This window comes from Eptesicus fuscus, chromosome 13 (assembly GCF_027574615.1).
Source record: "Eptesicus fuscus isolate TK198812 chromosome 13, DD_ASM_mEF_20220401, whole genome shotgun sequence".
Classification (NCBI taxonomy): Eukaryota; Metazoa; Chordata; class Mammalia; order Chiroptera; family Vespertilionidae; genus Eptesicus; species Eptesicus fuscus.
Genome location: NC_072485.1, coordinates 46,002,448 through 46,028,684, shown reverse-complemented (window position 1 = coordinate 46,028,684; position 26,237 = coordinate 46,002,448). Strand labels below are relative to the sequence as shown.

The 26,237-nt window shown below is 48.8% G+C and overlaps 1 protein-coding gene across 1 annotated transcript in view; it reads right to left on the bottom strand.

Annotated features, from left to right (window-relative positions):
• Positions 1 to 20,365, bottom strand: part of LOC103294656 (liprin-beta-2) — a 77,233-nt gene extending 56,868 nt beyond the window's left edge. Inside the window, exons 1-2 of the mRNA XM_028159909.2 lie at positions 20,195 to 20,365; positions 2,429 to 2,521 (exon numbers count right to left, since the gene is read on the bottom strand). Coding sequence (XP_028015710.2) covers positions 2,429 to 2,521; positions 20,195 to 20,242 — 141 coding nt within the window. The 5' untranslated portion in view covers positions 20,243 to 20,365. The remainder of the gene's footprint in view (positions 1 to 2,428; positions 2,522 to 20,194) is intronic.
• Positions 20,366 to 26,237: the final 5,872 nt, after the last annotated feature.

Here is a 26,237-nt window from a genome sequence, read left to right as displayed (position 1 = left end):
AGAACTCTAATGAAGAGATAAACAATTTTGGTTTTGTTTTTAACTAATCCTAGAAATAAAGTATTTGATTCTGTGTGGTTCCCCTTGTTCTTCTACAAGTAAACCCAGGAAAAGATGGGCCAAGGGCTTCAAAGAATTCAGTCTAAGCAAGAGGCCTTGCTATGCTGGGGTTTGTCTAATGGACCCCATGGGGCCACTGGACAGCGGTGATGATGGGAGAGCAACTCTGAAAGTCTGTCCACAAGCTCCAGGCAAAACAGAAATCGCCGGGATCCACTTCTGACTTTCCTAATAAGCAGGTTTCCAATTGTGTTACAATTATTTAAACAAAGATTATTCAAGAATTTGGAAGTTAAAAAAAAACACACAACACACACACAAAACAACAACATGCACATCAAAGAGATGAACACACAGGACTTTTATTAAAATGTAATCCTCTAACTAGGAATATGTTATGTCAGCCATGAAGGTTTCTGGTTCAAAAGCTTGCAATTTCATAGTATTTGCTACAAAATTTTAAACTGGACACTCTTTCATTAATCATCTCATTGGGGTGGCATTTCAAATTACACATTCCTCAAAACGTCTGTGCTCTAATGGGCTATATAATCTGGCCTCTGTACCTTTCTGAAGGCAGTTCCCAACTGCCCCCCTGTAGGTCACCAGTTCAAGTCACATGGTCCCTTCCTGTTCTGTCCCACACACTGAGCACACCCCTACCCCAGGGCCCGTGCTGGACCCACCACTTCCTTGGCCTGGAATGTGCTTTTCTCCAGGCACCCAAGTGGCTCCCCGCTAACTCCAGTCAGGTGTCCTCCTGTCAGGGGAGGGCTTGCCTGACTACACAGTCTTTACCCTGCTCTATTTTTCTCCATAGTATTTATCACCACCTGAAGCATTTTGTGTATTGGTTTACTGTCCACACACACACACACACACACACACACACACACACGAATGGAAGCTTGAGCACAGGGACTGACTTAATCTGTTTCCTGTGCTCCTGCTTCCCCAGCACCTGCAACCAGTGTCTGCCAAGCTGTATGCACTCAAATATTCTTTAATGAACCAAATCAATGAAGAGAAGGGAGAGAAAAAAAAAAACCTGTGTAACTGTATAATTGGTTTGAGCTTAATTATTTAAGATAGGGGTAGGACAGGATAAAAAAAGGTTGGGAGAAAAGGCCAAAGCGTTAAACTCTTTTTGCTATTCCATAGTTTCTAAGGTAATCATTTATTATTCTCACATTCATAAAATGAAGTGAAATGCATACAAGAAATAAGGTAAAATAAGATTTAAAAACAAACAAACATACTGCAGCCTCTTAGCTCTAGTGCTAACTCCAGGGCTCTAGGCTAAAGCCCACAGTCTGGGTTGGGGGGCAGCGGGGAGGGAGGCTCAGAACCCTACCTGCCCCCTCCTCCATTCCACTACCAGTCTTGTTCAGCACTTTTCGAGCTTTTTAAAAAACTAAGATTGGGATGTTAATCCTATTATTCTCCAAACATCAATGCACACCAGACCTTGATGCTTGATCCGTGCAGCTGAGAGCTAGCAGAGCAGAGAACCCCTGCTACAGCAATAGGCCTCCCATAAGAACGCTCACCTTGCTGAAACCGGTTTGGCTCAGTGGATAGAGTGTCGGCCTGCGGACTCAAGGGTCCCAGGTTCGATTCCAGTCAAGGGCATGTACCTTGGTTGCGGGCACATCCCCCGTAGGGGGTGTGCAAGAGGCAGCTGATCAATGTTTCTCTCTCATCGATGTTTCTAACTCTCTATCCCTCTCTCTTCCTCTCTGTAAAAAATCAATAAAAATATATATTAAAAAAAAAAGAACGCTCACCTTTCTGTCCTACCAAGGAATGTTCGCGTTCAGAATTGAAAGTGTTCCTTTGACTATCTCCAGGAAGAGTTTTGGAGTTCCTCCCTTTGAAGCAAGAGAGTCATCAAAGGCTTGTTACCCCATGTTACCATCTAGGGATTGGGCTTTAAAGTTCAAGTCCAGATCCACCTCCAGATTATTTGGGCCTGATGCCATTAACATGCACCCTTAAGCCCGGATCAGTCATGGCTGTTTCATTAGTGACATGAGGACACAGTTTATCATCCTTGCAAGACTCCTGGGCTCCTAGAAGGTAAGGCCCCATTAACCAGCCTGGCCACAGAGCTTCCAGCATATCGAGGTGGGTGCTCGGTAGTCCATGATGAATAAATGAATACATTCACAGTCCCCCAAAGCCAAGTCCAGAGTGAAATTGTGCCCCCAGTTACTTTCTGCTGTGTTTCAGGAAACGTCTTTCTAAAAACATTTACTTTGGGAGCAAAATAAACCCTATAGAGATAATCCCTGTGCTTCTCTCCCACTTAGGGCAGCTGCAGAGTTGGAGGTAATAGGATATGCGATTCCCACCAAAAAGAACCCACCTGTAATATGAGGGACTCCTTGTCTCCTTCTAGACGTGCCAAGCGTTCCTGGTATGTTTCATTATTAGCAGCACCGTGGTGATTTACCTGGGACTAAAGAGAAGGGGGAAAAGAAAAAGGATGTACTTAAAAGATTATAAAACCATCTTACCAACTTCCAAATGAAGTATGCAATTTGTGTGGACAGTTGCACTGTTTATATGTGCAAAACCACCCACCTGAACAGGAAACCACAGGATTCCAAAACTACGACAAAGAGAACCGGACCAGATACTGGTGATGGGTATGTTTTGAAAGTTGGCAAAACCACCCCCTCAGATGACCTCACCCTTGGCCAGGAAGGCCTCCGTGGAGCTCCAGACCCAGTGGTGCCCGACTTGACTGGATGTGTTGGGTCTGGTCTAGCACAGCCTGCCAGAGGCACCAACAGCAATGTGGTTCTACTCTGTGAGGAGCCCAGGAAGCTCATACTATTCACCAAGGAACTATGTGGGAACAACTCCTGCAGAGATCTTGGTATCTCTCAACTCTCACGCCAGGTTCTCCAGAGCCAAGGCACACCTCCCAGCATGGAGGTCCGTCCTGAGCATCACAGTGAGCATGGAGGACAGGGGACGCCAACTGCAAGGTCCTTCACCTACTCACACATCTGTTCCAGAGATGGCCAATCCCACCCCTTGATCAGGGCTCTGGCAGCCATGCTGGCACACTGTGTGTGTGTGCTTTTTAACCTGTGTTTTTATTGATTTTTAGAAACAGAGGGAGGGAAAGGGATAGAAAAATAGAAACACCAATGAGAGAGAAACTCTCATAGATCAGCTGCCTCCTGCACAACCCCTACTGGGGATTGAGCCACAACCCAGGCATGTGCCCTGACTGGGAATCAAACCAGCGACCTCTTGGTTCCTGGGTCGACACTCAACCCCTGAGCCACACCAACCAGGCCACACTGTGTTTCTACAAAGCTAGAGCTGAGAGAAGCAAGCTACGATGAAACATCTTGAAGAGAACCTAAATAACACTGAGGGCTCTCAGAGGGGTAAGCAGAGAAAACACAGTAAATGGAAAGTAGCCAGAAACCATGGAAAACAGAGGAAAGGGAAAAGATTAGAAATGGCAGAAGAGAGGCAGAATCTCATAAAATGCGCCGAGCTGGAGAAGGAGCTGGAGTGACTTTCAGGGTGTGCCTGACCTGGGTGTGGCGGGGAGGAGGGAGGGAGCTGCTAATGCAACAGACCTGGCCCAATGCCACCAAACACTCCCTCCCTCAGTGCTGAATGAAAGGCCGAAACCAGAGGCCCACCAGCGGCCATCCAGGGGCCTGACAGTCTGAAAAGTAGGTGCTATTGCTAAACGGGGAAGTGACAATCATAATCTGGGCTGCTCCAGAGAAATGGAAGCTCCAATGTTCATGAGACACATTACCTGTGCCCCAAAGGAAGGTCATGATTGTGCAAAAGAGTCAGTGAGGAGCGCAGGCGCAGGGGACTGGAGCTGGTTACCTTCTCCGAAGCCCACTTCCCCACATTCCAACCTTCAGAATGGGCTTTCCAAACCCCCTCCATTAAGAAAGGGCACCTCCTTCCTTCCCTTGCCCCACCCCTTCCCCAGTACGCTGGGATGGGAGGTGTGGGAAAGGGCAGATGGCAGAGCCAGGCTGGGCCCTAGAACAGAAACAGGGACCAAGCGTTCTGCATTGAAGCAGGAGTCACACTGGGAGAGAAGCACTGGCAGTGTGGAAGGTGCAGTGGGAGGGCCAGCACAGGGGCCAGTTCCCAGGGTGGCTGTGCCAGGCTCAGGCCAGACAGGGCCCAAGGCCCTGCCACACCACTGCCTTTTGCACCAGCTCTCTGCAGTCTGCATCTTGTTCATTGTTATGGAAGCTCTTTCACACCATAGACAAAGGGCTTTCACAATCACAAAGGGCTTCTTTGTGTTGATGGCAGTTTATTGTTGTTACATTAATTCATATTCCAGTCCTCACATGGTCAAGCTCTCTGACTAGTATTTAGGGATATAATTATAGCCTACATTTCCTCAGAGTCTTACAAGAAGAGAGAGAAAAATAATTCTCAACAGCAGGTCAAAGGCCCCCTCTGTCAGAGAACTGACATGTTGGTGATGTTCAGGGGGTGGGGAGAATAGGAAAGGACCCCAGCACCCACGGGAAGCTCTGCATGTCCAACCCAGTGACAAAGTCTGCATGTGCACGGGGCCACCCAGCACGGGCAGCTGCCACTTCTCCAGCAGGAGGTGAAGGAGAGAAGACCAAAGGGAAAATGCCTGCAAGACTCCAGCAAGTCAGGGCGCCAACCGTGCCTCCGTCCCAAGGGGTGCAGCAGGTTCTTCATCGCAACAAAAGGTCAACCCATACACTCACCCAGAGGCAGCTATTTTCACTGGTTGAAAAAAAATGGAAGAGTAAGAAAGATGATTTCAATCGTAAGTTCAGTTCATATACAACATGCATGCCGTCGAATCTACAGCACGTGGTAGACTAGAGGTAGATACAAAAATCCAAATCCACCCTCGCAGTCAATGGAAAAAGGGGAGCGTGATGAATAAAAAGGCACAGAGCAGTAGAGTAATGTCACAGCAACTGCCTGGGAGAAGCACAACTATCCCTGAGGAAGGGAGGAACTCCTCTTATTTTCACAGAGATTGTGAAATGGGAAAAACAGCATCCATGATAATATCTTCACAGTAAACCAAGCCCAGAACTCACGTTTTCCTGTGATGTCCTCTAAATAGGTTAAGGGTTAATATGGGCCAAAGGCCAAAGCAAGTCTGTGGAGACCGATACAATGTGGTCCAAGCACAGTGCTGTAAACACATAGCAAGCATGTAGGTACTGTTCACATGTGCCAGGCACTGTTGAGAGCACCTGACATACATGAACTCATTTACTTCTTCCCACAAGCCCATGAGATGGGTAATGTTTTTATTCCCATTTTACAGGTAAAGGAACTGAGGCACAAGTGTAAGAACAAGGCACAAATGGATAATTTGCCCACATTACCACGTACTAAATTGATAAGCTTTCTATTATTATAACTTAACTGAGGAGCAGATCAAATACCAATTTTGCTTTATATATTAAGATTAAATGAAAATTGACTTAAAATAAGGTTTGAAAATTTTGTCTGACCCTAAATGTCCATTATTGGAGGAGTGGCTAAATAAACTGTGGGTTATTCATATTATAGACAATTTGCAGCATTTTAAAACATGAAGCAAAGCCCTGGCTGGGTAGCACAATTGGTTAGAGTGTTGTTCTGATACGTCAAAGTTGTGGGTTCGATCCCTAGTCAGGGCACAAATAAGAATATCCAATGAATGCATAAATAATGGAACAACAAATGGACGTTTCTCTCTCCCTCTCTCTCTCATATAAATCAATCAATTAAAAAAATTTTAAAAACACGAAGTAGATATGTATAGATCATTATAAAAATGTAAGACATATTAGTTAAAATATCAAGATGCATAATAGATTGTGGTACTAGAAAACAACACTATACAACCCCATAGGTGTTGCTATCTATATGAAAATCAATAGATTAAGTGTTTGGAAGGTTACATAACAAAACTTAACAGTGCTCTGGGGAAGTGTCTAGATGACAAAAAGCTGGGGATGGGAGGTTTGGTAAAGATGTTCTTTTACCTTAACCATAATATTTGAGTTTCTTAGAAAAAAATGTTTATTTTCTTGAGTAATTAAAATGTACTTTAATGTCTAGAAGCTCTGTTTGAGAATCTAGAATAGTGGTGCCTGGTACTTTATTCCTCTCATAACAGACTTGAGGGGCACATTGCCTCTCAGCCAGTCACATTGGCCCAGATCACAGTGATGCTCATGGCAGAAAGGTACCCCCCTCATCCCAAATCATCGTCCTAGCATCTTCCTCTCATACAGTCTACCCAAATCACTGCTGTTCTCTAGCAAGCTTTTGAAAGGTATTAAACACCAGTGAAAGAGAGATAATGTTTCAGATAAAAGTGGCTTTTGGTGAAATACAGAGCCATGTCTTCACAATCTAGATGAGAATGACATCTTAACAAAACTGCCATCAACAGCAGAGCACAGGCCAAAATAAAATGCCACCTCCACTTGAAGAAAAACCTGGAAAGCATCTGAGAACAGCGCCAAGAAGATTGTCTTAGAATCATCTTGTTGAATGCTAACATCCATCAGTCAAAGTGAGGATTTGAGTTGAGGTACATAAATGTATAACTCCCTGTTCCAGTAATTGGGCAACAAGTTCAATCATTTCCTGTTGTCATTTTTGGATTGCAAAACAGTATGTTATCAAGGCATAAAAGGCCACGTGGTTATGTAAATGCCATTCCAATTATTCAGAAATGTGTTTCAAAAGACATGGTTGGAACACAGCTCTGTTTTGCCCTACTTTAAGAAGAATTTGCTTTGTCAGAGGGTATGCATGCTTCCTTAATTCTATCAGTGGAACTGCAGTAGTGGAATTCTTGGATCAATACTGAGACCATACATCTGGGTCCCGGAGTGATTCTAGGTTTGGGAGTCTCTGAAAAGTCTTAGACATATTCTCTGTTGGGTAAGTCAGTGATAGAGTGGTTGCCCAGCTCCATGTATGAAGTCAGGTTAAGAGAAGCAAGCCAGCTATCCACAGATGAGAGAAAGTCAAATTGAATTCGGAAGGAAGCTACATCCTAAATTTCCATTCCTCCCCACTCTGAGATGGCAAGTGTATTTAAAGGAGAATTTCTACCCTGTTCTATGCTATTGAGAATGCTCATTCCATTGATGAATCCTATATAATAAAGAGGGAATATGCAAATTGACCATCATGCCATCACAAAGATGGTGGCGCCCACAGTGGAGGTTTCTGTAACACAAGATGGCTGCACCCACAGTGGAGGCCGAGTTCCTGTAACGAGCCTTAACGAGCAATCAGCAGGGACCTGAGGCTGCGTGGTGCTGGGCCAGGGGACCTGAGGCTGTGCCCCACGCCTGGTGGGACTTGACAGGGGATCTAAGGCCGCGCCCCCCACCCGGCGCCAGGTCAGGGGACCTCGGGATGCGCCCCTGCCCAGCGGGGCTTAACAGGGGACCTCAGGCCATGCCCCCCACCTGGCAGGGGACCTCAGGCTGCGCCGCCTGCCCTGGTGCCAGGCCAAGGGACCTCAGGCCACACCCCCCGCCCCAGCACTGGGCCGGGGGACCTGAGGGTGTGCTGGGGGACCTGAGGCTGCGCCCCCCCCATCCAGCGTGTGCTGGGGGACCTGAAGCTGTACCCCCCCGCCTTGCGGGGCTTGACAGGGGCCCTGAGGCTATGCCCCCCACCCAGTGGGGCTTGACAGGGGAACTGAGGCTGCACCCCCCACCCAGCAGGGCTTGACAAGGGTGGGGCCAGCTGGGTCTGGATCTCGCCCAATGGGGGTGGGGCTAGGTGAGTCTGGGTCTCGCGTGATTTTGAGGTGCCGCGGGTGGGCGGGGCCTTGGCTCTGAGTCCCACGGCGCATCCCAGATTCTGACAGGAGGAAGATTTTCATATACATTTTACTAATTTTCTTTCATCTCTGACACTTCTATTATAGAGAAAGGGCAAATAGCAATATTAAAATATTTCCTCTAATTAATCCCCTTTTAATGTGCATGAATTTCGTGCACCAGGCCACTAGTATAAATAATAAAATGGTCATTTTCATTCAACCAATGATGGTAGCCCCTAGGCTAGACCTGTCCATTGGACAACTAATGTACTAAACTGGGTTACTCATCTATTTGATCAAATTTCCTCTTTTGTTTTGATGGTTATTTCTACAAATATGACAGAGGGAAAATGAATCTTCTCATCAAAACTTCCCACAGTCAGAGCTTCTGACTATATAATCCAATTACCTATGGATACTGTGAGGGACTAAGAGATCTGTAAAGAGATTGAGAGACACATTTTCATGTCCTCTTGCATTTCGACTGAAGAAATGCCACAGTGCAACATGCTTCCTCTCTTGTATCACAGAACTGAATTAGGATGGGAAGTTCTCTTTATATGTATATTGTCAATATCTCAGGAACTTTAGTCAACGTTATTGAAGCTAAACTACCTTTGCCCCTATCAAAGCTTTGCTCTCAAGAGGCCTGGGAAAAATCTTTTTAAAAAATATATTTTTAAATTGATTTTAGAGAGAGAGGAAGGGAGGTGGAGAGGGAGCGAGAAACATTGATTGGCTGCCTCCTGCACATCCCCCACTGGGGACCAAGTCCACAACCTGGGCATGTGCTCCGACTGGGAATCAAACTGGTGACCTTTTGGTGGATGCAACAGACGCTCGATCAACTAAGCCACACCAGCCAGGGCAAGGCTGGATAAAATCTTGAATGCAAGGAATTCAGCCTCTAAAACCCAGATCTGTTGGAGGCAAATGTAAAACATAGCCAAGAGTTATCAGATCAAAGTCTTCCCCAGGCCTTACAAGCTATGTTACTGAGATTCCTCGGGAACACAGACAACACAGTGCCTCAAGGCTTACAGATTATGGGTCTGTTTCTAGAAGACCCAAAATGCTATCACTGCTAAGGCTGCGCAGGCCTAATGCACAGCTTCAGCAGTCCACAGAGTAAGGTGGGGATCTATATATTTTTTAAATCCTCACCAGAGAATATTTTTCCTACTGATTTTTAGAAACAGAGAAAGGGAGGTAGGAAGGGGGGTCGGGGAGAGAGAGGGAGAGACACATTGATTGTTTGCTTCCCACACATGCCCAGATTGGGGCTGGGAATTGAACCCACAACCCAGGTAAGTGCCTTTGACTGGGAATCGAACCTGTGACCCTTTGGTGCACGGGCCGCTGCTCCAATCACTGAGCAACACTGGCAAGGACAGGTGGGGCTATTTTTAAAGCCATCGCTAAGTGGAGGGAGAGGCTTCAGGTTGCTATAGTAGCTGCACAGGATGTTCTATGGTTGGGGGTCAGGGAGTTGATGATGATAGTTAATCAGCCTCAGTGACTGGAGAGCAATGAGAGAGAGGATGGAGAGTAGACTGACCAACAAGGTTCCAGCATGGGCATAGTCTCTACATAAAGGGCAGTTCAGATTATACAAGGTCACTAGCCTAATCTCAATTGAGTCCTGCCCCCCACCTCTCCCATGGGTAAGCATAAAAGGAGTTTATTCTTAGAAAGTTCCTCATGTACTGAGAGTTGGATGCTAGTAGACTCAAGAAATAAAGTATGTTTCCATATCTTGAGAAACACTGCATTTTAATTAGAGATGAGATTATTAGCGGATGTCTAAGGCCTCCCAAAAGAAACCTTATCATTAGTTGCAGAGAAGCTCAGACTAGTCAATCCCTAAAGTAAAGGGATGGAGAAGACCAATACAGACAGAATTCTTCTGAACACTTCTTTAGTGAAACCTATGGCCTGTCCGCCCAGAATAGGCTGGGATCATTACCTTAACTGTGACCACCTGGCAGAAGTGAGGGCTGTCATCTTTTTAGAGACAATCCTCACCTCCCAGTCACCTGATCCAAGCGTGGCTGGTTAGAATCTTCCCTCTGAATTTTTAAAATATATTTTATTGATTTTTTACAGAGAGGAAGGGAGAGGGTTAGAGAGTTAGAGACATCGATGAGAGAGAAACATCAATCAGCTGCCTCTGCACTCCCCCTACTGGGGATGTGCCCGCAACCAAGGTACATGCCCCTGACTGGAATCGAACTCGGGACCCTTGAGTCCGCAGGTCGACGCTCTATCCACTGAGTCAAACCGGTCAGGGCAGGAATCTTCCCTCTGAATTTTTAAACATGGGAACAGAAAATGGTAGTGAGTGGTGCCAGAAGGTTCTGAGGTTATCGGTAACGATGTCCCTTCCATGTGGAGGCAGCTGGTTTGCAGAAGGAGTCAGCTAAGAAGCCATCATGCACAGAAACGTATGAAAGTCAACAAAATATAGAGGATGGTGGCATTCTCATCCCTGATTCATGTTGTCTAAAGGCAGAGATACGGCCCTGCCCTTCCTTTTAGTCCCTTCTGGGCCTGTACTGGTTCAAGCAGAGTTTCTGTTACTTGCAACCAAAAGTCCAGGCTAATGCATTTATCTCAAAGGGAGGCCGATCTATCAACTAACTAAAGTTTACTCCTTTGGCAACAGACATACAAGAAAGAATTCCTACTATTGGGACATGAGTTACAAAGGAATTCTGCCCACTGTTGCCTGATTTGCTTGAATTGGCAATTTTGAAGATGGCATTGTCAGCTCTGAGCCAGCTATAGTTAAAACCAGGATTAGCATCAAGGGCCAAAGGGGATCTACTTTGTGGCACAGGGTGTGTCTGTGTGGGATGTACTGGGATAAAAAGGGCACCCGGTCTCCTTTGTGTGTGGAATGGATGGCTGGGGGCCGTTCGATCTGCCAGGAGAGCACACCCTGCATGAATGCCACCACCTGTTGGCCTCCATTCTTATTTCTCACGTAGAACAAGACAGGGAAATGACGAAGTAAAGACAGGGAATGATACAAGATGAAATAGGCCCTGGCATCAACTGGGGGTGGGGGAATTGGAGAAGTGGGGGGTAAGCCTTCTCTGCAGAACAAGGGCAGCAAGAAATGGCTCTAACCGTGTGTAACCTCAGGAAGGTCACCTCATCTCAGATGTCCCATCCTTCGAACAGAGAAAAGTATACCTCACAGAGCGACATAGAGGGTCCATTAGATCATTACACACAAGAACTCGTGGGAATGAAAGTGCAGCGTGCTCTTTATAGCAGGATGCTCTAATATTTCCTCTGTGTGATATAAACAGTTTAAAAAAGATTGTGGAAATACGGAAATCATTAAATTGCCTTTGTTTGAGCCAAAAAGACCAAAGCAGAGTTAGAAACAGTTCATCCCTTGTGTTGACAGTTTTAATTAACTCTTTTTGTGTAAGAGAACAAAACGAGGCAACATTTCTGCTCAGGATGCCTAGGACGTATCTGTCAAAGTCTGCACAAACAACCCAAGGGGACAACAACCAAAATACTTTCTGGCTGGAAAAGACGAAAGGCGGCCTGAGTGACAGCACAGCACCAGCGCTGGCTCAGAGCACTGGGACTGTGCCTGTGGCGCAAGTGCTGAGCGCTGAGGGCGTGTTCACTTTTGCACTGTCCCTGAACAGATGCCTGTGTTTTGAGTCATACCTACAATGGCCACATTTTTCCCTTCTTTACAATAATTTTACGACATACTCCAAGTACTGTGTGCTACATGCATGTTTAGAATGAGCACAGTGAGAATATCAATAGCTAGTAATGAACCATCGTAAAACTGAAATTATTGTTTGTTACAGTCCAGAAGTCAGGTCAAATTTAGGTTAAACATGCTTTCCAGCCAAATCGCCCTAGGCAGCCTCCTCCGAGGCATCACCCTTGGGCCCGCATGGCTGGTCAGATTCCACAGCACTTGCTCGCTCCTGGCCTGGCTCCTCCACAGCAGCTTGGCCAAGGGAGAGCCGTGTCAGGTCTCTGCAGAGTTCTGGGGGGAGGGGTGGTGGTGGTGGTGTGTGCCTGATGCCATGACTGGGGGCCATCCGATCCCCAGCAGCAGGACTCCGTCATAGCCTGGCTGGCCTCTGCCAGGAGAGCACGCCCTGCATGAATGCTCTGTTCGCTCTTGCTCTCAGGGATGCTGGGTGAGGGCGATGCTGCAGCATTCCTTGATGGACATGTCCCGGAGATCAGAGACATGCTACTACCAGCACTGTACTTCGCTGACCCTGGGGAAAGAGCTGGCTCAAGAGCGGTCAAGTGGGGCAGACAAGGGGTCACATGAGGGTGTCACCTGGTATGCAAGCGTGCAGTGCGGGGGAATATCCTCACGCAGTCAGCTCCCCGGTGTGGCAGCTCTCACCATCGTGTGTCGTTGTTCAGAGCCACAGGTGCTTCTCAGCACTCCAGCCCTGGGATCCTCAAAAATACACCTGCTCTCCCTTTCCTGATACCAAAGTCTACAGTCTTCACCAGGTGAACAGTCACTTCCCTTAGCGCTTCTAATAAGCTATAGATTCCAGTTCCCTCAGGATCCTGGCCTCACTATTTATGCTGTCCCCACCAATCAGATCATTTTAAATTACATGATGGCTCCTTGCCTGAAAATACACTGAGATTTTGGACACAACACACTGGGTAAGCCTTGGCCCTGGATAAGTCTAGGGATGGTTTTTCCCTTCTTTAGTCACTAAATACATAGATGGCATGTGTTTCTAGCTGAATGAGGAAACAACAACAAAAATATGCAGTATTTCAGGTTGTCTGCTCAAAGGGATCTAATCAAATTTAGAAAACCAATCTCAAGTAAGCCATGACTGCTGGGCACAGGGGACATGTCCAAGGCACTATTCACATTTGGGAACTTGAAAAATGTACACCTTAAAAATAAGGGAACCAAAAAATAAAGAATGAGAATAAGTGGGTCATAGCAGCTACAGTCAGTTCCCATTAAATGGCTCAGGTTACCCATCACCAAGGGAACCAGGCACTATGAGTGTAGACAGGTGCCTGTAAATAGGAACACTTCCCCTAGATTCTCTGGTTAAGGACTTAAGAGCTATCTACAGTTGTTACAAAACCAATGGTTCCCAGACCAGTTCCACTTTTCCTAGGCGAAAAATAATCAAGCCAATGTACTATCTTTGACACAGTTTTAAAGTTTCTTCCAAATGTAGTGTGAATGACATGCAATCAGATCTTTAGCTACCAGGAGTCCGACAAGAGATATCTTATTCTGACCTTGACCTTCTTATGCCCTTCATCTCTTGGTTTCAGTTATATATAAACTAGTGGCTCAGTGCATGGATTCATGCACATTGAAAGGAAATTAATTAGAAGAAATATTTTAATATCGCTATTCGCCCTTTCTCTATAATAGAAGTGTCAACCAAATTCACAATCGACAATGACAGATTGAAATACACGTGTGTGATTGGTGCCAGCAAGAGCTTTATATTTATCGTTCATGCACGAGTCAACTTAGCCTTTTATAGATATAGAATAAATTTGCTTAATTAGACCTGCTTTCTGATTTAGCTAAACTTTTTCCAGCCCAGTGAAGCACCCCAACTTCTCTTTCAGGTAATTATCAGCAACACAGCAGTAAATATCAACATGAAGCAGATTATTATTGTAGATCACGCAGGGAGAACAAAGGGTAAAATATTTAACTGCGGCAGTGTTTGACTATATTCTGCGCAGTGAGAAAACCTGAAGTCATTTTCAAGGTCCACCATTTCTTACTTCTTTTCAGTCAGGTCAAGTTTCTAAACTTTCTAAATCTTCATTTTCCGGCTAATGAAAAGAAAACAGGAATTTGCTGAGTCTCCTATCTACCTACTCACATTCATGGAAGAGCAAAGCACAGTTTATAAAGCAAATTAAATAGTTTGGTTAGACCAATGTTCATATTATTGTGTTTTATTCATTTATTTACTGAATGGCTCCAATATTCCTGAACACCTACAAGGCACCACACTGAGTGCTAAACAAATGCTTTCATCCCTGCCATCAAAAAGCTCTGTAGTCTTTCGGGCAATATGGCAAGTACTGTCATAGAGATGTACCTAAGCCAGCAGCAGTGGCAGAAGGGAGGGATGAGTCAATTACACCTTCCAAGACAGGAGAGGCTTTAAGTGGAATCGCCACTTGAATGATCAAGTCTTAAAAACTACAAAGTAACTTTCCCAGGAGAATGGGAGAACAGCATCTTTAGAGTCTTCCCAGTACAGATAGGCTATCCATGAAGCTACAATGAACACATTCAGGTTTCCAGAACTAACACAGAAAACAAAGGGTACCTTGAGGACAGTCTGTCTATAAGCTCTCCAACCAAGGAGTTGGTGTGACGCACATGGAGACTCCTAACTGATCATCCTGGGGGGATCGGGAGTGAGAGTAATGCACTTAATTTACCAGGATCTTTTCCCAAGTCATAGCCTTGGATAAGCTTAGTTCCTGCTAAAGGCTCTTGATTGTGGGTGGATGCATAAGGGACCACAGCACTAGGCTATAGGACAAGTGGCATTTGTAAGTGTGCTGGTTATCTTATGAAGGGATGATAGTAAAGCCAGGTGGAGAGAAACAATAGGAGGCTCTTTGAGTGATGCCTTCCCTCATCTCACCAACTCCAACAGACACACTGACTCATTATTATTAACAACACGTCTGGAGACAGAGGGGCAGCATCAGGTGCTGGGGTTGGGGGTCAAGGGTGTGCTGTGACTGTTTTAGCTCTCCTGTGCATAAAACTGTCCAGTGCCTCTTGGACTGCCTGGACCTTCTATCTGAGAGCCAACAATCAGACAGGCATGAGAGAAAGATCCATAGGTAGAAATTATGGGATTATGTGAGAGTGACAGTAAGAAGCTTGTCCTATGGTCGCAAGAATGCCATTAACCCTACACGATTCCGAAATGGAAATGAATTCAGGGGGAAATGGATGGGGAGGTTGCTTGAGAGCTGGAGGCAGTGAGAATAACACTACCGAAGGTATTTGAAAGATGTCTTTAGGGACAAAGCCAGTGTGCTGTGGTTTGGGAATGACCAGGAGATGGTGACTTTCAGCCTGCTCTTTCAAGATTCCTGACGGTTATAGGAAGGTAAGACATAAGTCAGCATGGAAAGGCACTCATAGGGTCAGAAATAGTTCTGGTTTCTTTTGCCCTAAGAATTGAGAAGACACGTTTTCTGCCAAGAGCAAGGGACAAGTAGGCAGGGAGGAGCTGAGAAAAGAAAACCAGAGAAACAAGAGGAGGTGGAACAGGATTGGGTCAGGAGGACGGGATAATGGCCAAGGGAAGGAACTCTTGGCCCCTGAAACAGAAGAGAAGGTTTAAAAAATGATGACTGTGCATATAGTTGCATTTTGTGGTGATGGAAAGGGAAGAGGAAAGGGTCGTCAAAGGGTGGCTATTTTTTTTTTTCCAATGGAGCAGGTGTTGACATCAGTTGAGAGGGGAGTCTATGGTTGGGGACAAATGGGAAGGTGTGAAAGAGCTGTTACAAGGAGGGGGAAGGGAAGAATGCAGGGATGAGTCAAGGTCCCCAGGCGCTATTGCCAGCCCACAGACCACTCATGGCTGTGTGGCTCTGGAGCATCAACAAGCTACTCAGTGACTCTGGTATGATGCCACTTTGTTAAATCCTGCTGGGAAAGAAGCCTGGGGCCTCTCCAAAGAGATGGCAGACAGGAGTCACTGGTGCTAGGGTCAGAGGTGGTAGAATTCTGGCCACTAAATTATACTGGGGACTAAGAGTGGTGGGCATTTTGGGTGCATTGACTAAAAATGGGATATACCTATAGGACACTGCAGATATCTAGAACCTCGAGGAACCATACCCACTGTCTTCCCCCTCGTGGTCTTGAAAAACCTCTCTGCCCAGGATCAAGGCTGGGTGCATGGCTCTGGGGTAACCAGAGGCTGTCCGCTATGGTCAAGGTCATCATCACCTTAATTAACCTTATGAAGGACCTTTTAAGCATTTACATATTTTGAATTATTTATCCATATTTTAGAGTCAAGGGAACTGAATCTCAGGAAGGTTAAATCAATTGTTCATGGTTGCCCAGAGCTGAGATTTGAACTCAAGGAGTTTGATCCAGGATCTTTCACAGACGCTGCCACCTGCTCCTCCAGCTTTCACAGCAGTCTGACTTGAGCACAAGGCAAGGCCGTGTCCAGGATGCCTGAGTGTCTATCTGTCTTTGCAGCTCTTCTGGCCCAAGTGGCCAGGTTACTGGATCAACCATTTGAGCACCAGAAGATACAGAATAAAGTCTTATTTCAGCAGTTTGCATTCATTCCGCAATCTATTGCAGAACCCAAGCCAATTGCATGGCGGATCCATGGTGATTCCACTTTCTTTGTGACTCTGCGTTGGAATCTAGCTTAAACACGGAGAGTGCTAGAAGCCAAGAATAGTGTGAAGATGCTGACAATGCTGGGGTTTCTATCCCTGGAAAAATGAGCCCTGCTTGGAGCTGCTTTTAGAGGCTCTTTCATGACTATGGAGGTTGGAGCCACTCATCTCAAAGCAGGGCAGGTGTGAGCTGTTGGTGAGTCAGTCAGGAATGGAACAGCTGAGGGGCAGAAGACCCTCCGAATACTTGTGGCAGGAGATTACATTGCCCCTGGGCTGTCTGTTGGGGAAGGAGCTGGAGGACCAGCTCTGGTCAGCTCTCACTCAGCAGCCAGAGCCCAGCTGGCCAGAGCCAACAGCCACTGGGGCCCGTGGTTACTCACAGAGGGCCAGGTCGCAGCTGCCTCGTGTAGGTTCTTAGCATGCTTTGGTCTGAGACCTTGACCTGGAATGTGAAAAAGGGGCTGAGAACGGAAGAAATGAATGGCCTAAGATGCATGGCTAGGAGAGAACCAAATTGGTCCCGTCAGTTCCTCTTTCAATTCCCCCACCTGGTAATGGGTAGCAGCAGTTAACTTTTATTGCAAGTTTCCTATATTCATGGCACTATGCTAAACATTTTACATACAGTATCTTACTTGAGCCTCACAAAACCTGTATGTGGCAGGCACTTATCTTCCTTATGTTACAGATGAAGAATTTCCAACTTCTGAGGTTACCCACCTAAGATGATATGGCTGATGAGTGTGGCAAAACCAGGATTCCATCCGCGCCTTTCTTAAAACTGCATATATCTTGTTGTTTATTTGTTAATCCTCACCCAAGGATATTTTTACTTTGATTTTTACAGAGAGTGGAAGGGAAGGGGAGAGACATGAGAGAAACATAGATATGTGAGAGAGACACATCAATTGGTTGACTCCCACACATACCCCAACCAGAACTGGGATTGAATCTGCAACCGAGGTATGTGCCCTTGACCAGAATCGAACCCGGGATCCTTCAGTCCACAGGCCAATACTCTATCCACTGAGCCAAACCAGCTAGGGGAAAAACTGCATATTCTTTACTCTCATGGTGCACAGTGTCCACCCCCCACTCCAAGGCCACTGGACAATGTTTCTTTTCTGAGCAGATACCTCCCCTCCAGGCTCTGTGCCTCCCTGACCACAGGCATCTCCCTCATTGCCCCAACATTCAAAGACTCTGTCTTGCTCCCAGGCACTGCCCTCCTGGTCTGGTCAAAGGGCAAGGGCTGCTAGACTGCTCACCAGGTCACACCTCACCCAGGCACCTCTTCTTCTAGAACCACCCCCTCAGCATGGGAAAATGAAGGAGCCAGTGTTTCCACCTTCAAAACTCCGGGCTAAGAGAAACCTGCTCTCCAAGCCACCTTGGCTTGAGGAGGGGTGGGTGAGCTGGGCAGACAGGAAGTACTAGAGACCCACCCTCCTGAAGCATCCACTACAGGGATGAGGTCAGCAAGGGGCTGATGGAAAAGGAGGGCCATGAGGGAGTCGGATGAAGAGAAGGAGGGCATTGGGGATAAGCTAGAAAAGGGAGGGAGTATACTTGGGAGCCCACCAGAGTGGATGTAAAATGATGAAACTAGAAAGGTAAGTGAAGGCTGGGCTGCCACAGGTCTCAAAGGCCAAGCCAGCAGAAGAGCCTGGGCTCTCTCTTCCAGACTGAGGGCAAGTGCTTGGGGGCCCAGGAAGAAAAGGGGGATTTTAAAAAGGAGAATCTTGGCAATAGGTTCTGAGGTGGAGAAAACCAAAGAGGCTCTGATGATACTGCCTATTAGATATATCCAATACGTGGAGGCGGAGCTCACAGCCGTCTCAGGACAGCAAGGGCGTTCTTATGTGGCATCCCGTCCAGAATCAGTTCTCAAGGTGCAGCGCCACTTCTGCCCAGTGCGTGGGACAGGGCGCCAACCATCCCAGGCACATGAAAGCTGCAAGACCTCCCGGTTAAAAAGCCTCATTTTGGGATATAGGAAAATAAAGGCTACGTGATGGGAAGTGTACTTCTTATCTATTCCCCACCCCACCCAGTATCTCCCTAATGAGGCTTTTTAAATGCTTAAGACGATGGATGCAAATCTTTGCCCGAATGTCTCGTCTCTTCAGCACGCTCTCTGGTAGCTGCAAGCCCCCTTCGCAAAGCCGAGCAGGGACTGAGCACAACAGGATTTCTGCTGGGTTCTAAGCCAATAATTTCCTACATATTTGGCAGAAGAGATGAGGAAGGAGAACCGGACGGGGAGACAGAGAACAGGGTTCAAGATCAGGCTGCACCGCCACTAATAGCTATAACACTAATAGCCATGAGTGAGGCTCGGGCCTCTTTGGGGCTTGGCTAAATGAGGGGTTTGTGCTGGTTGATAACGTCAAGCCCTCGAGCTAATTTCATTCAGCTGCCTCGCTTTTCGCAACACTGCTTACCATACACCACATCATAGCTGGAGTCGTTTTCTTAAAATACAAACTGGATCCCCCAGTGTATCCCATGTCACATCTCTGCCACAAGTCCCTTTACACAAACCGCCCAGCCACAGCCCTCACTGCGGCCTGCGCTGTCCTGTGTGACCTGGCATCCGCCTGCCTCTCCCCACGGTCACCGAGCTCAGCCACCCTGGCTTTCTCTCGCCCGAGAAACCCGCCCGGCTCTCTCTTGCCTTCTGACATTTGCACATGCTATATGCCCTTTGCATGGAATGTTCTTCGTCCTGTTTTTCACTTGACTCACTCCTACTTCTCTCTCAGGTTTCAGTGAGTGTTATTTCCTTAAAGAGGACTCCCCGAAGGCTCCTGCTCCATCTTCAGTAGCCCTCCTGGGCCTCCTGCTCCTCCTCACACCGCACTTAGCCATTAGCAACTGGGGTCTGTTGACGGGGACTGCTTACCCTCCATCTCCTGCGCTAGGGGAAGATCCCCCAGAGCAGAGACTGGTTCTACTGTGCTCACCCCTGGACTCCCAGTACCAGGACCTCAAATATTTGCTAAGTGCGCCATGCGGAGGGTGCACGCGAAAGCCAACAGGCACAGTGTTGGGGCGTTTGGGCCGGAGCCTTCGGAGCTGGTTACTTCCCGTCCCTCCTGCTCCTCCCCGGTTATAAGATCAGATCTCTTATCTGTCAGCTGCTTCTGCCCTTCCCGCCTCTGCAAAACATTCCGCCTCAGTGTGAAAAGAAATGGATAGCCCTCTCAGCCAGTTCTGAGGGGGGTCCCAAACGAGGGAAGAGCCCGAGTTCCGGGAGTACAGGTGCTACTCCAGCACCCAGTGCCCATTCATTCCCCGCTCACACCGCTCACTCACTCGCGCTCATCCCCTCAACAAAGGGCAAGAACAACTGGCAGCCCAAACCCTGGGGCTCCAGAGCATTCAGCAGAGAACTCCCCAGAGAGCCTGCCTCCGGAAACACAGCCGCTTTCGACTGACAGCTCACGTCTCTCCACGCTGGATAACATCGGGGCTGGGAAGAAGCTTAACAACCTCTCAATTCAGTGCATCCTACAGCAGCAGCCTCCGGCCGGTGCCCTCAAACCAAGAAGCAGACGCGGTGGCCGCCTTTTCCGGGCACGGTGTGTGGAGGCTCCGAAGGGGCGAGTGCCAAAGCTAAAGCAGCTGACTTTCCTCATCCACTCTGGCCTTTGGGACGGGGGCACAGTCACCAGCATGTCAGAGGAGAAACAAAGACAGCTGGCTGCTTCTCCCCGCTGTCTATAATTAGATTCTCATGAAGGACTTGGCCACACAGAGCTTTGCAGGATACATCCCTTCCCCCTCAACACACAACCCCCCCCCCCCCCCCCCCGCCCCCCCCCCAAAGGGTCTCTCCCCTCACTCATCTCCACGGAGACTCACACAAAGCAGCCATTCACTTACCCTCTTCAGCCACGCAAAGTGCTTGTACACATCAATGTCCCCATCCATGCTGGGCACCCATGTCAGCAGCTGGACTCCTTGGTTGAAAAGCCCTTTTTCTGGCCAGAGACCAAGTTTTCTCCTCCTCCTTGTCTCTGCCCCTCCCCCTCGGGAACGTCAAGCTGTGTTCAAGTTTCCCCACATCCCTGGCCTGCGCCCTCCAGCCTTTGCCTAAACAGTTTCAGATACATCAGGGCTCAGCCCGGCCCGGCTGCAGCGGATCCGCCCCCGCCGCCCCCACAGACGCGCGCGGGCACCAGCGCTGAGATGCAGAGCCCGCGGAGAGCAGACCTAACACAAAGGTAGGGGGAGAGAGAGACAGACTCGTACAGGAGTCTCTCTCACACACACACACACACACACACACACACACACACACACACAGAGAGAGAAACATTCTTTTGGTGATAATACCAGAGCCTGCCAGAGGGAAACAGTCCTGAAGAAAATTCCTCGTCTGGCTGCCCCGCTCTGCAGTGGCTGGAACTCATTATGGAGAGACCCTGATTTCCTGTCTCTGCTGCTCTCTGCCTTTACCCACAGGCTCCCAGCTGCTCTCGGTTTATTTGGGACCCGGGAGAAGACTATAAATAAGCGCTGCTCTTGGAGGAGCTGCTGGTTCCCACACACAGCTGACCCCCACCCCGACGCCCACGCCTACCCCTGGTCCTGGCTGTGCCCCGAGGAAAGCCTATCGTTTCCAAAAAAAGAGCAGATTCGGAACCAGCTCCCGTCTGGGCTCCCGGCCCTCCTGGGTGTCTGCTATCCTTGGCGCTGGTGACACTGGCCCCTGGAGACCAACTGCTGTAACCTCAGAGCCCTCTGCCACTTGGGGGAGTCGGGCTCCCAGCTGCTGCCAGCCACGGCTGGGCTCCCTGCGGTCGAGTTCTGAACCAGGTTAGGGGTGGGGGGGTGGGGGTGGTACAGCTTCCGTCCAGTCCCAGGCCTGCCTCACTGGTCCGTGCCACTCCGGACTCGCCTCCCCACCAGCCAGGGTGGGAGGAAGGGTAAGGCCCAGGCGTGTGAGTCCAGGAGAGGAGAGGAGAGCTCTGGGTAGGAGCCTCGGAAGGAAGGCCGGCCGTCCTGGCAGACAGGGAGCTTCGTCTGTTTTCCTATTGGCAGGTCCCATGCTGGCTTTCCAGGGGCCTCTCCACACTCCCCAGACGCTGCCCCCACCGCACGCTGCCGTCTCCTCGGAGAGCTCCCCTCCAACAGCTTTCCTCCCGGCCCCGCCCTTGACATGCAACCTTTGCCGATGACTGGTTATGAAAGCGATCTTTGATGTGGGGGCAGCGGGAACTGCGGTTACATGAAAGGGCTCTGAGCTCTGCCGCGCAAATGACTTGCAGACGGGCATCTTGTGACTGCGGGCCCTCTGGCGCCCTGCGCGTCACCAGGAGCTTCCAGGCTTTTCTGGGTGTCGAGGTGCCTCTCAGAGCAGCATCAGCATTCACCGGGGCCCAAAAGCAGGGCCTGGGGATGAAGCAGAAACGTATCCTGCAGCCTGATCCCTGAGGCTGGCTCAGCCCACAGATCACAGGGAGGCAGGAGAGCTGTGGCCAGCAGCTGGCACGAAGGGAGGAGTACATTCCTGCAGACACACCCCGATCCGGGGCCAGAAAGGAAAAGCAGGCTCTGCTGCCCATGCCCTGGGCTCTCCTCCCTTCTCACCTCTGGCCCAGTTCCAGAGCTCAGCCGGGGCCCCACCCAGGCGCGGTTCCCTGCCCAGAACTGTGATAGGATGTGTTAATGAAGACCATCTCTAAGGCTGCAGGGGTAGGCAGGCCTTCTTTTTTAAAAATATTTTTTTATTTATTTCAGAGAGGAAGGGAGAGGGCGAGAGAGAGAGAGAGAGAGAGAGAAACATCAATGATGAGAGAGAATCACTGATCGGCTGCCTCCTGTATGCTCCATTCTGGGGATCAAACCTGCAACCTGGGCACGTGCCCAGACCGGGAATGGAACCGAGACCTCCTGGTTCAGTGGTCGGCAAACTGCGGCTCGCGAGCCACATACGGCTCTTTGGCCCCTTGAGTTTTTAGCAAAGGCCAGCTTAGGAGTACCCTAATTAAGTTAATAACAATGTACCTACCTATATAGTTTAAGTTTAAAAAAATTTGGCTCTCAAAAGAAATTTCAATCATACTGTTGATATTTGGCTCTGTTGACTAACTAATGAGTTTGCCGGCCACCGTCCTGGTTCATAGGTTGATGCTCAACCGCTGAGCAACACCGGCCGTGTTAGGCAGGCCTTTTTAATTTTTTTCTCTCTAAAAGCCTAAGGAAGTCAAATGAAGACATTTGCCCAGCATCCAAGGCAAATGAAACTGACTTCCTGCCCTGGGAGAATAAGGAATGACCACATGGTATGTGGTAAAGGTGTTTCTGGGGCTCCAGGGAGGAAGAGGTCTAGGAGTTGATTTGGGGGCTCGACAGAGAAGTAGGGCACAGTCCCAGCCCCCGCCCCTTTGGAGGGAGGCGTGGTGTTCCTCATAGGTTTTGGTATGAGAGGAGGAAAGAGGGGATGGAGGAAAGAGGGGACCTTGGCAACAACTCCCACCTGCCCGTGGGGAGCTGCCTGCTCACCATCCCCGCTCCACCACCTGCCGCACAGCCGACAGTTTATATATCTGCCCTCTTTACCAGACTGAGGCCATGTGTCTGAGCCCTGATTCGCTGCTCTAACTCCCATGCCTCACACAATTCTTGCTACACGGTAAGAACGGACACGGTTTTTTGAATGAAAGAATGAGGCTCAAATGGTAAGACTGGCAAGAAAGGACTAAAGTTCTACTTGGAGGAAACAAGTCTTAAGTTCTGTTGTTCCAGACTAAAGATGCTCGACTCAAAGAGGAAAGGACAAGGCCAATTTCACCCATTAGCTCAACTCCTGTGTGATGAACTGGTTGTGGGGAGGAGACTGGGAAAGGAGAGGCAGGAGGGAGGTGGAGAGGGAGGGAGGGGCAGAGGGAGGGATCCAGACAAGTTGCAGCTAAATTCCTGACATATTTTTATGGTATCCTCAAGGAGCAATTCTTACCTCAGCTCCCCACTTTTTAAAAACACCAAAGTATATTTTATTTCTTTGTAATTCAACCCAAAAATCCACAAAACAACATTCCCAAAGAGCTAGGAGCAGGGCATGTGTGTGTGTGTGTGTGTGTGTGTGTGTGTGTGTGTGTATATGTGGTTGGTGGCTGAGATGTGGTGGATACAGGAGCAGCAGGCTCCTTTGCACGCACTATCCCCCAGGTGGCAGCTGGCCCAGATGTGACCCCATCATTGTGCCAACGAGTCAAGCCCTGGTCTCCCCACCTCACTCAGAAGGCCACCCCCCCCACCCTAGGCACCTCACAGCGGTTCATAGAGGGGCTTTGGGGATCAGATAGGCCACTAGTATTTGTATGGATAAGTCACTATGTCTCTGAAAATAAAGTTTTCATCAGAAAATGATCCATGACTCCCAAAAGATTGGAAGCCTGGGCTGTAGTTGGCCTATGTGGTTACTCTGAAAGGTTTAGGCTGCCCCTATGAAGGAGGGGTGGAGTTTCTGCTTCCACTATGCTGCCTCTTCGAGGTCAAGTCTCAGTCCCTGGACCCATCTGCGAAGAGAGAAATTCTGGGAACCACACAGGGCACACAAATAGGGGTCATTGCAGTGACCCTGACAGCCCTCAGGTCCTTCCCCAAAGCAATTCACTCACTGGCACGGGCTCCCCTCATTATTGCCTGAAACATGAGGTGCCAGCTACGGAAACAGGCAGGAGCCTGGGTACCACTCTTACCACTCGTGGAGCTTCCCCTCCTCCTCACCTCAGGGCCTAGAGGGCACCCCAGGACAGCCACCTTCCCGGCTGGAATCCCAGGTATGTGTGGGAATGAGTGGGGGTGGGGCTTGTGAGGTTTTGCTCCTCCTGCGGCTGCCAGGAGTCAGCAGTATCTTATCAGGCAGAACGTGGACTGAAAGGGGTCTTGTGGGGTCACCTGCCATTCTGCCGACCTATCACCTGAATCCTGAGCTCCAGCTCAGCTCTGAGCCTTGTCCTCTGAGCCCTGGTGACAGGGGCCAGGACTCAGGTAAGTCTCCCAGCAGGTGTGCTGCACGGTGAGCCGGCCGTGCCGAAGCGGAGAGGGGAGAAGAGGAGGTTGACAGGGGCGAGCTCAGGACCCTGCTCCTTTGGGCTGACAGCCAAGCCCTGCTCGTAAAATAACATCCTGGCCGCTGCAGCCCGAGGTCCCCACAGTGCACAGCACATGGGGCAGGACAAGGGTCAGCACAGTTTCCCTATAAAGAGCCAGATGGCAAATGTTTTGGACTTGGTGGGCCATATGGTCTCTGTCACACTCAACTACCAATTGCAGTGCAAAAGCAGCCACAGACAACACGTAAGCCAACGAGCGTGGCTGTGTCCCAGTAACATTTTATTCGTGGACCCTGAAAATGGAATTTTATATCATTTTTACATCACAATATATTCTTCTTGGGACTTCTCTCAATCATCCAAACATGTAAAAATCATTCTTAGCTCATGGGGCGTAAGAACGAGGCAGCGGGCCGAAGGCAGGCCCTAGACGGCGGACCCCTGGGCCAGGAGGACAGTGCGTCCCTGCCTACCATGAACCGCCTGGGCCGGAGGGAGTTCTTGTAAGAGTTCAGAGTCTAACCCAGTAGGTTGAGACCGTGCATCACTAGCAAGCTCTCAGGTGCTGCTCACACTGCTGGTCTCAGGATCTTAGCTGAGTAGGAAAACCTTTCAAAGTTCCTTGAATCACAGGCTACTGAGCAAGTTTGCCTGGAAGCAGGAATTCCGCGGAGCCCGCCTGCCTGCCTACCAGGGGTGCCTGAGAGGGCAGAAGACCCTGGGGTGTGTGCCTCTGGCTGGCCTTCTCCTCGGGTGGCTGGGTGTCTACATGCTCAGACCTCAAGTTATGCTAACCTGGCAACATCCCCCACCAGGTCCCTGGGGTCTGAAGCAGGAAATCGCGTGGGGAAGGATTTATTTGCTCTTTCACCAGTGTTTGCACATTCTTGGTCATTTATAAACATTGGTTCTTAGGGGCTGAAATAGTCTCCTCAAGTCAGGCCTGAAAGGAGCCAGATCTCTAGAATTTAGTAGGGAAGAAATTACTTTGCGGGAGAAGGAGGGTGAAGGGGGGGCGGGGCCAGAAGGGGGTAGCCAAAATTCACGAAAAACAAAACTGCTAAATTAGCAGTGGCCAAAGGCCCCCAACCTGGGGTCTGTGCCAGGAAAAGTGTATTCGAAATCCCCCCCAACATTAGAGGCTGCTCCAGGGCAAGGTCTGGCAGCTGTGGGGTCAGGAGTGCCTCCTGGAAGGAGAGCGCCAGCCTAATAGTGCCCCAGCAAGAGGCACTGAAATTAAGAGGTGTGAACAGGCCTTGTTGCCCTTGACAATGGAAGGTCAGGTCTAAGCTCCCAGGACCAGCCCTCAGCCCTCAGCTCTCCTGGGTCCTCTCCCCAACCACAAACAGTGGGGGACTCCCAGGCCTGTCCTTTATCCAAGGAAAATGGGAAAGAACTATCTTTGCCAGCTGACCCAGGTGCATTGTCCACCAGTTTCACTAATGAGGTGCCATCTTTTCAAGTGGGAAAAAAAAAAAAAGGGTTTTCTTGCACCAAGTCCATCCATACCTTCTTCCTTGGGATTTACACTTTCCAGAATTTGTCCCTGACTCCCACCTAGTGGCTTCTTCCAGTACTGCACAGGCACGAAGAACCCCACCCACACGCCTACCAGCCCTGCCCAGAGCTCCCAGTTCTTGGGAGCCAAGCACAGAGGAAAGAAAGAGCTGACACTTAGGCTTTCTGAGCTCTCACTCAAGTCCACACCTGTCATAGGTGGAGGGCAAGAAACACAGACTGGAAATGGGCTCACAATAGGCTCTGCTTTTTTTTAATTCTTGAAAAATAGGCACCAAATTTCCCCTTCTCTCTTTTAAGACAAAAAGGGTTTCCTATGAACTTTTGACTAAATTTTCAAAATG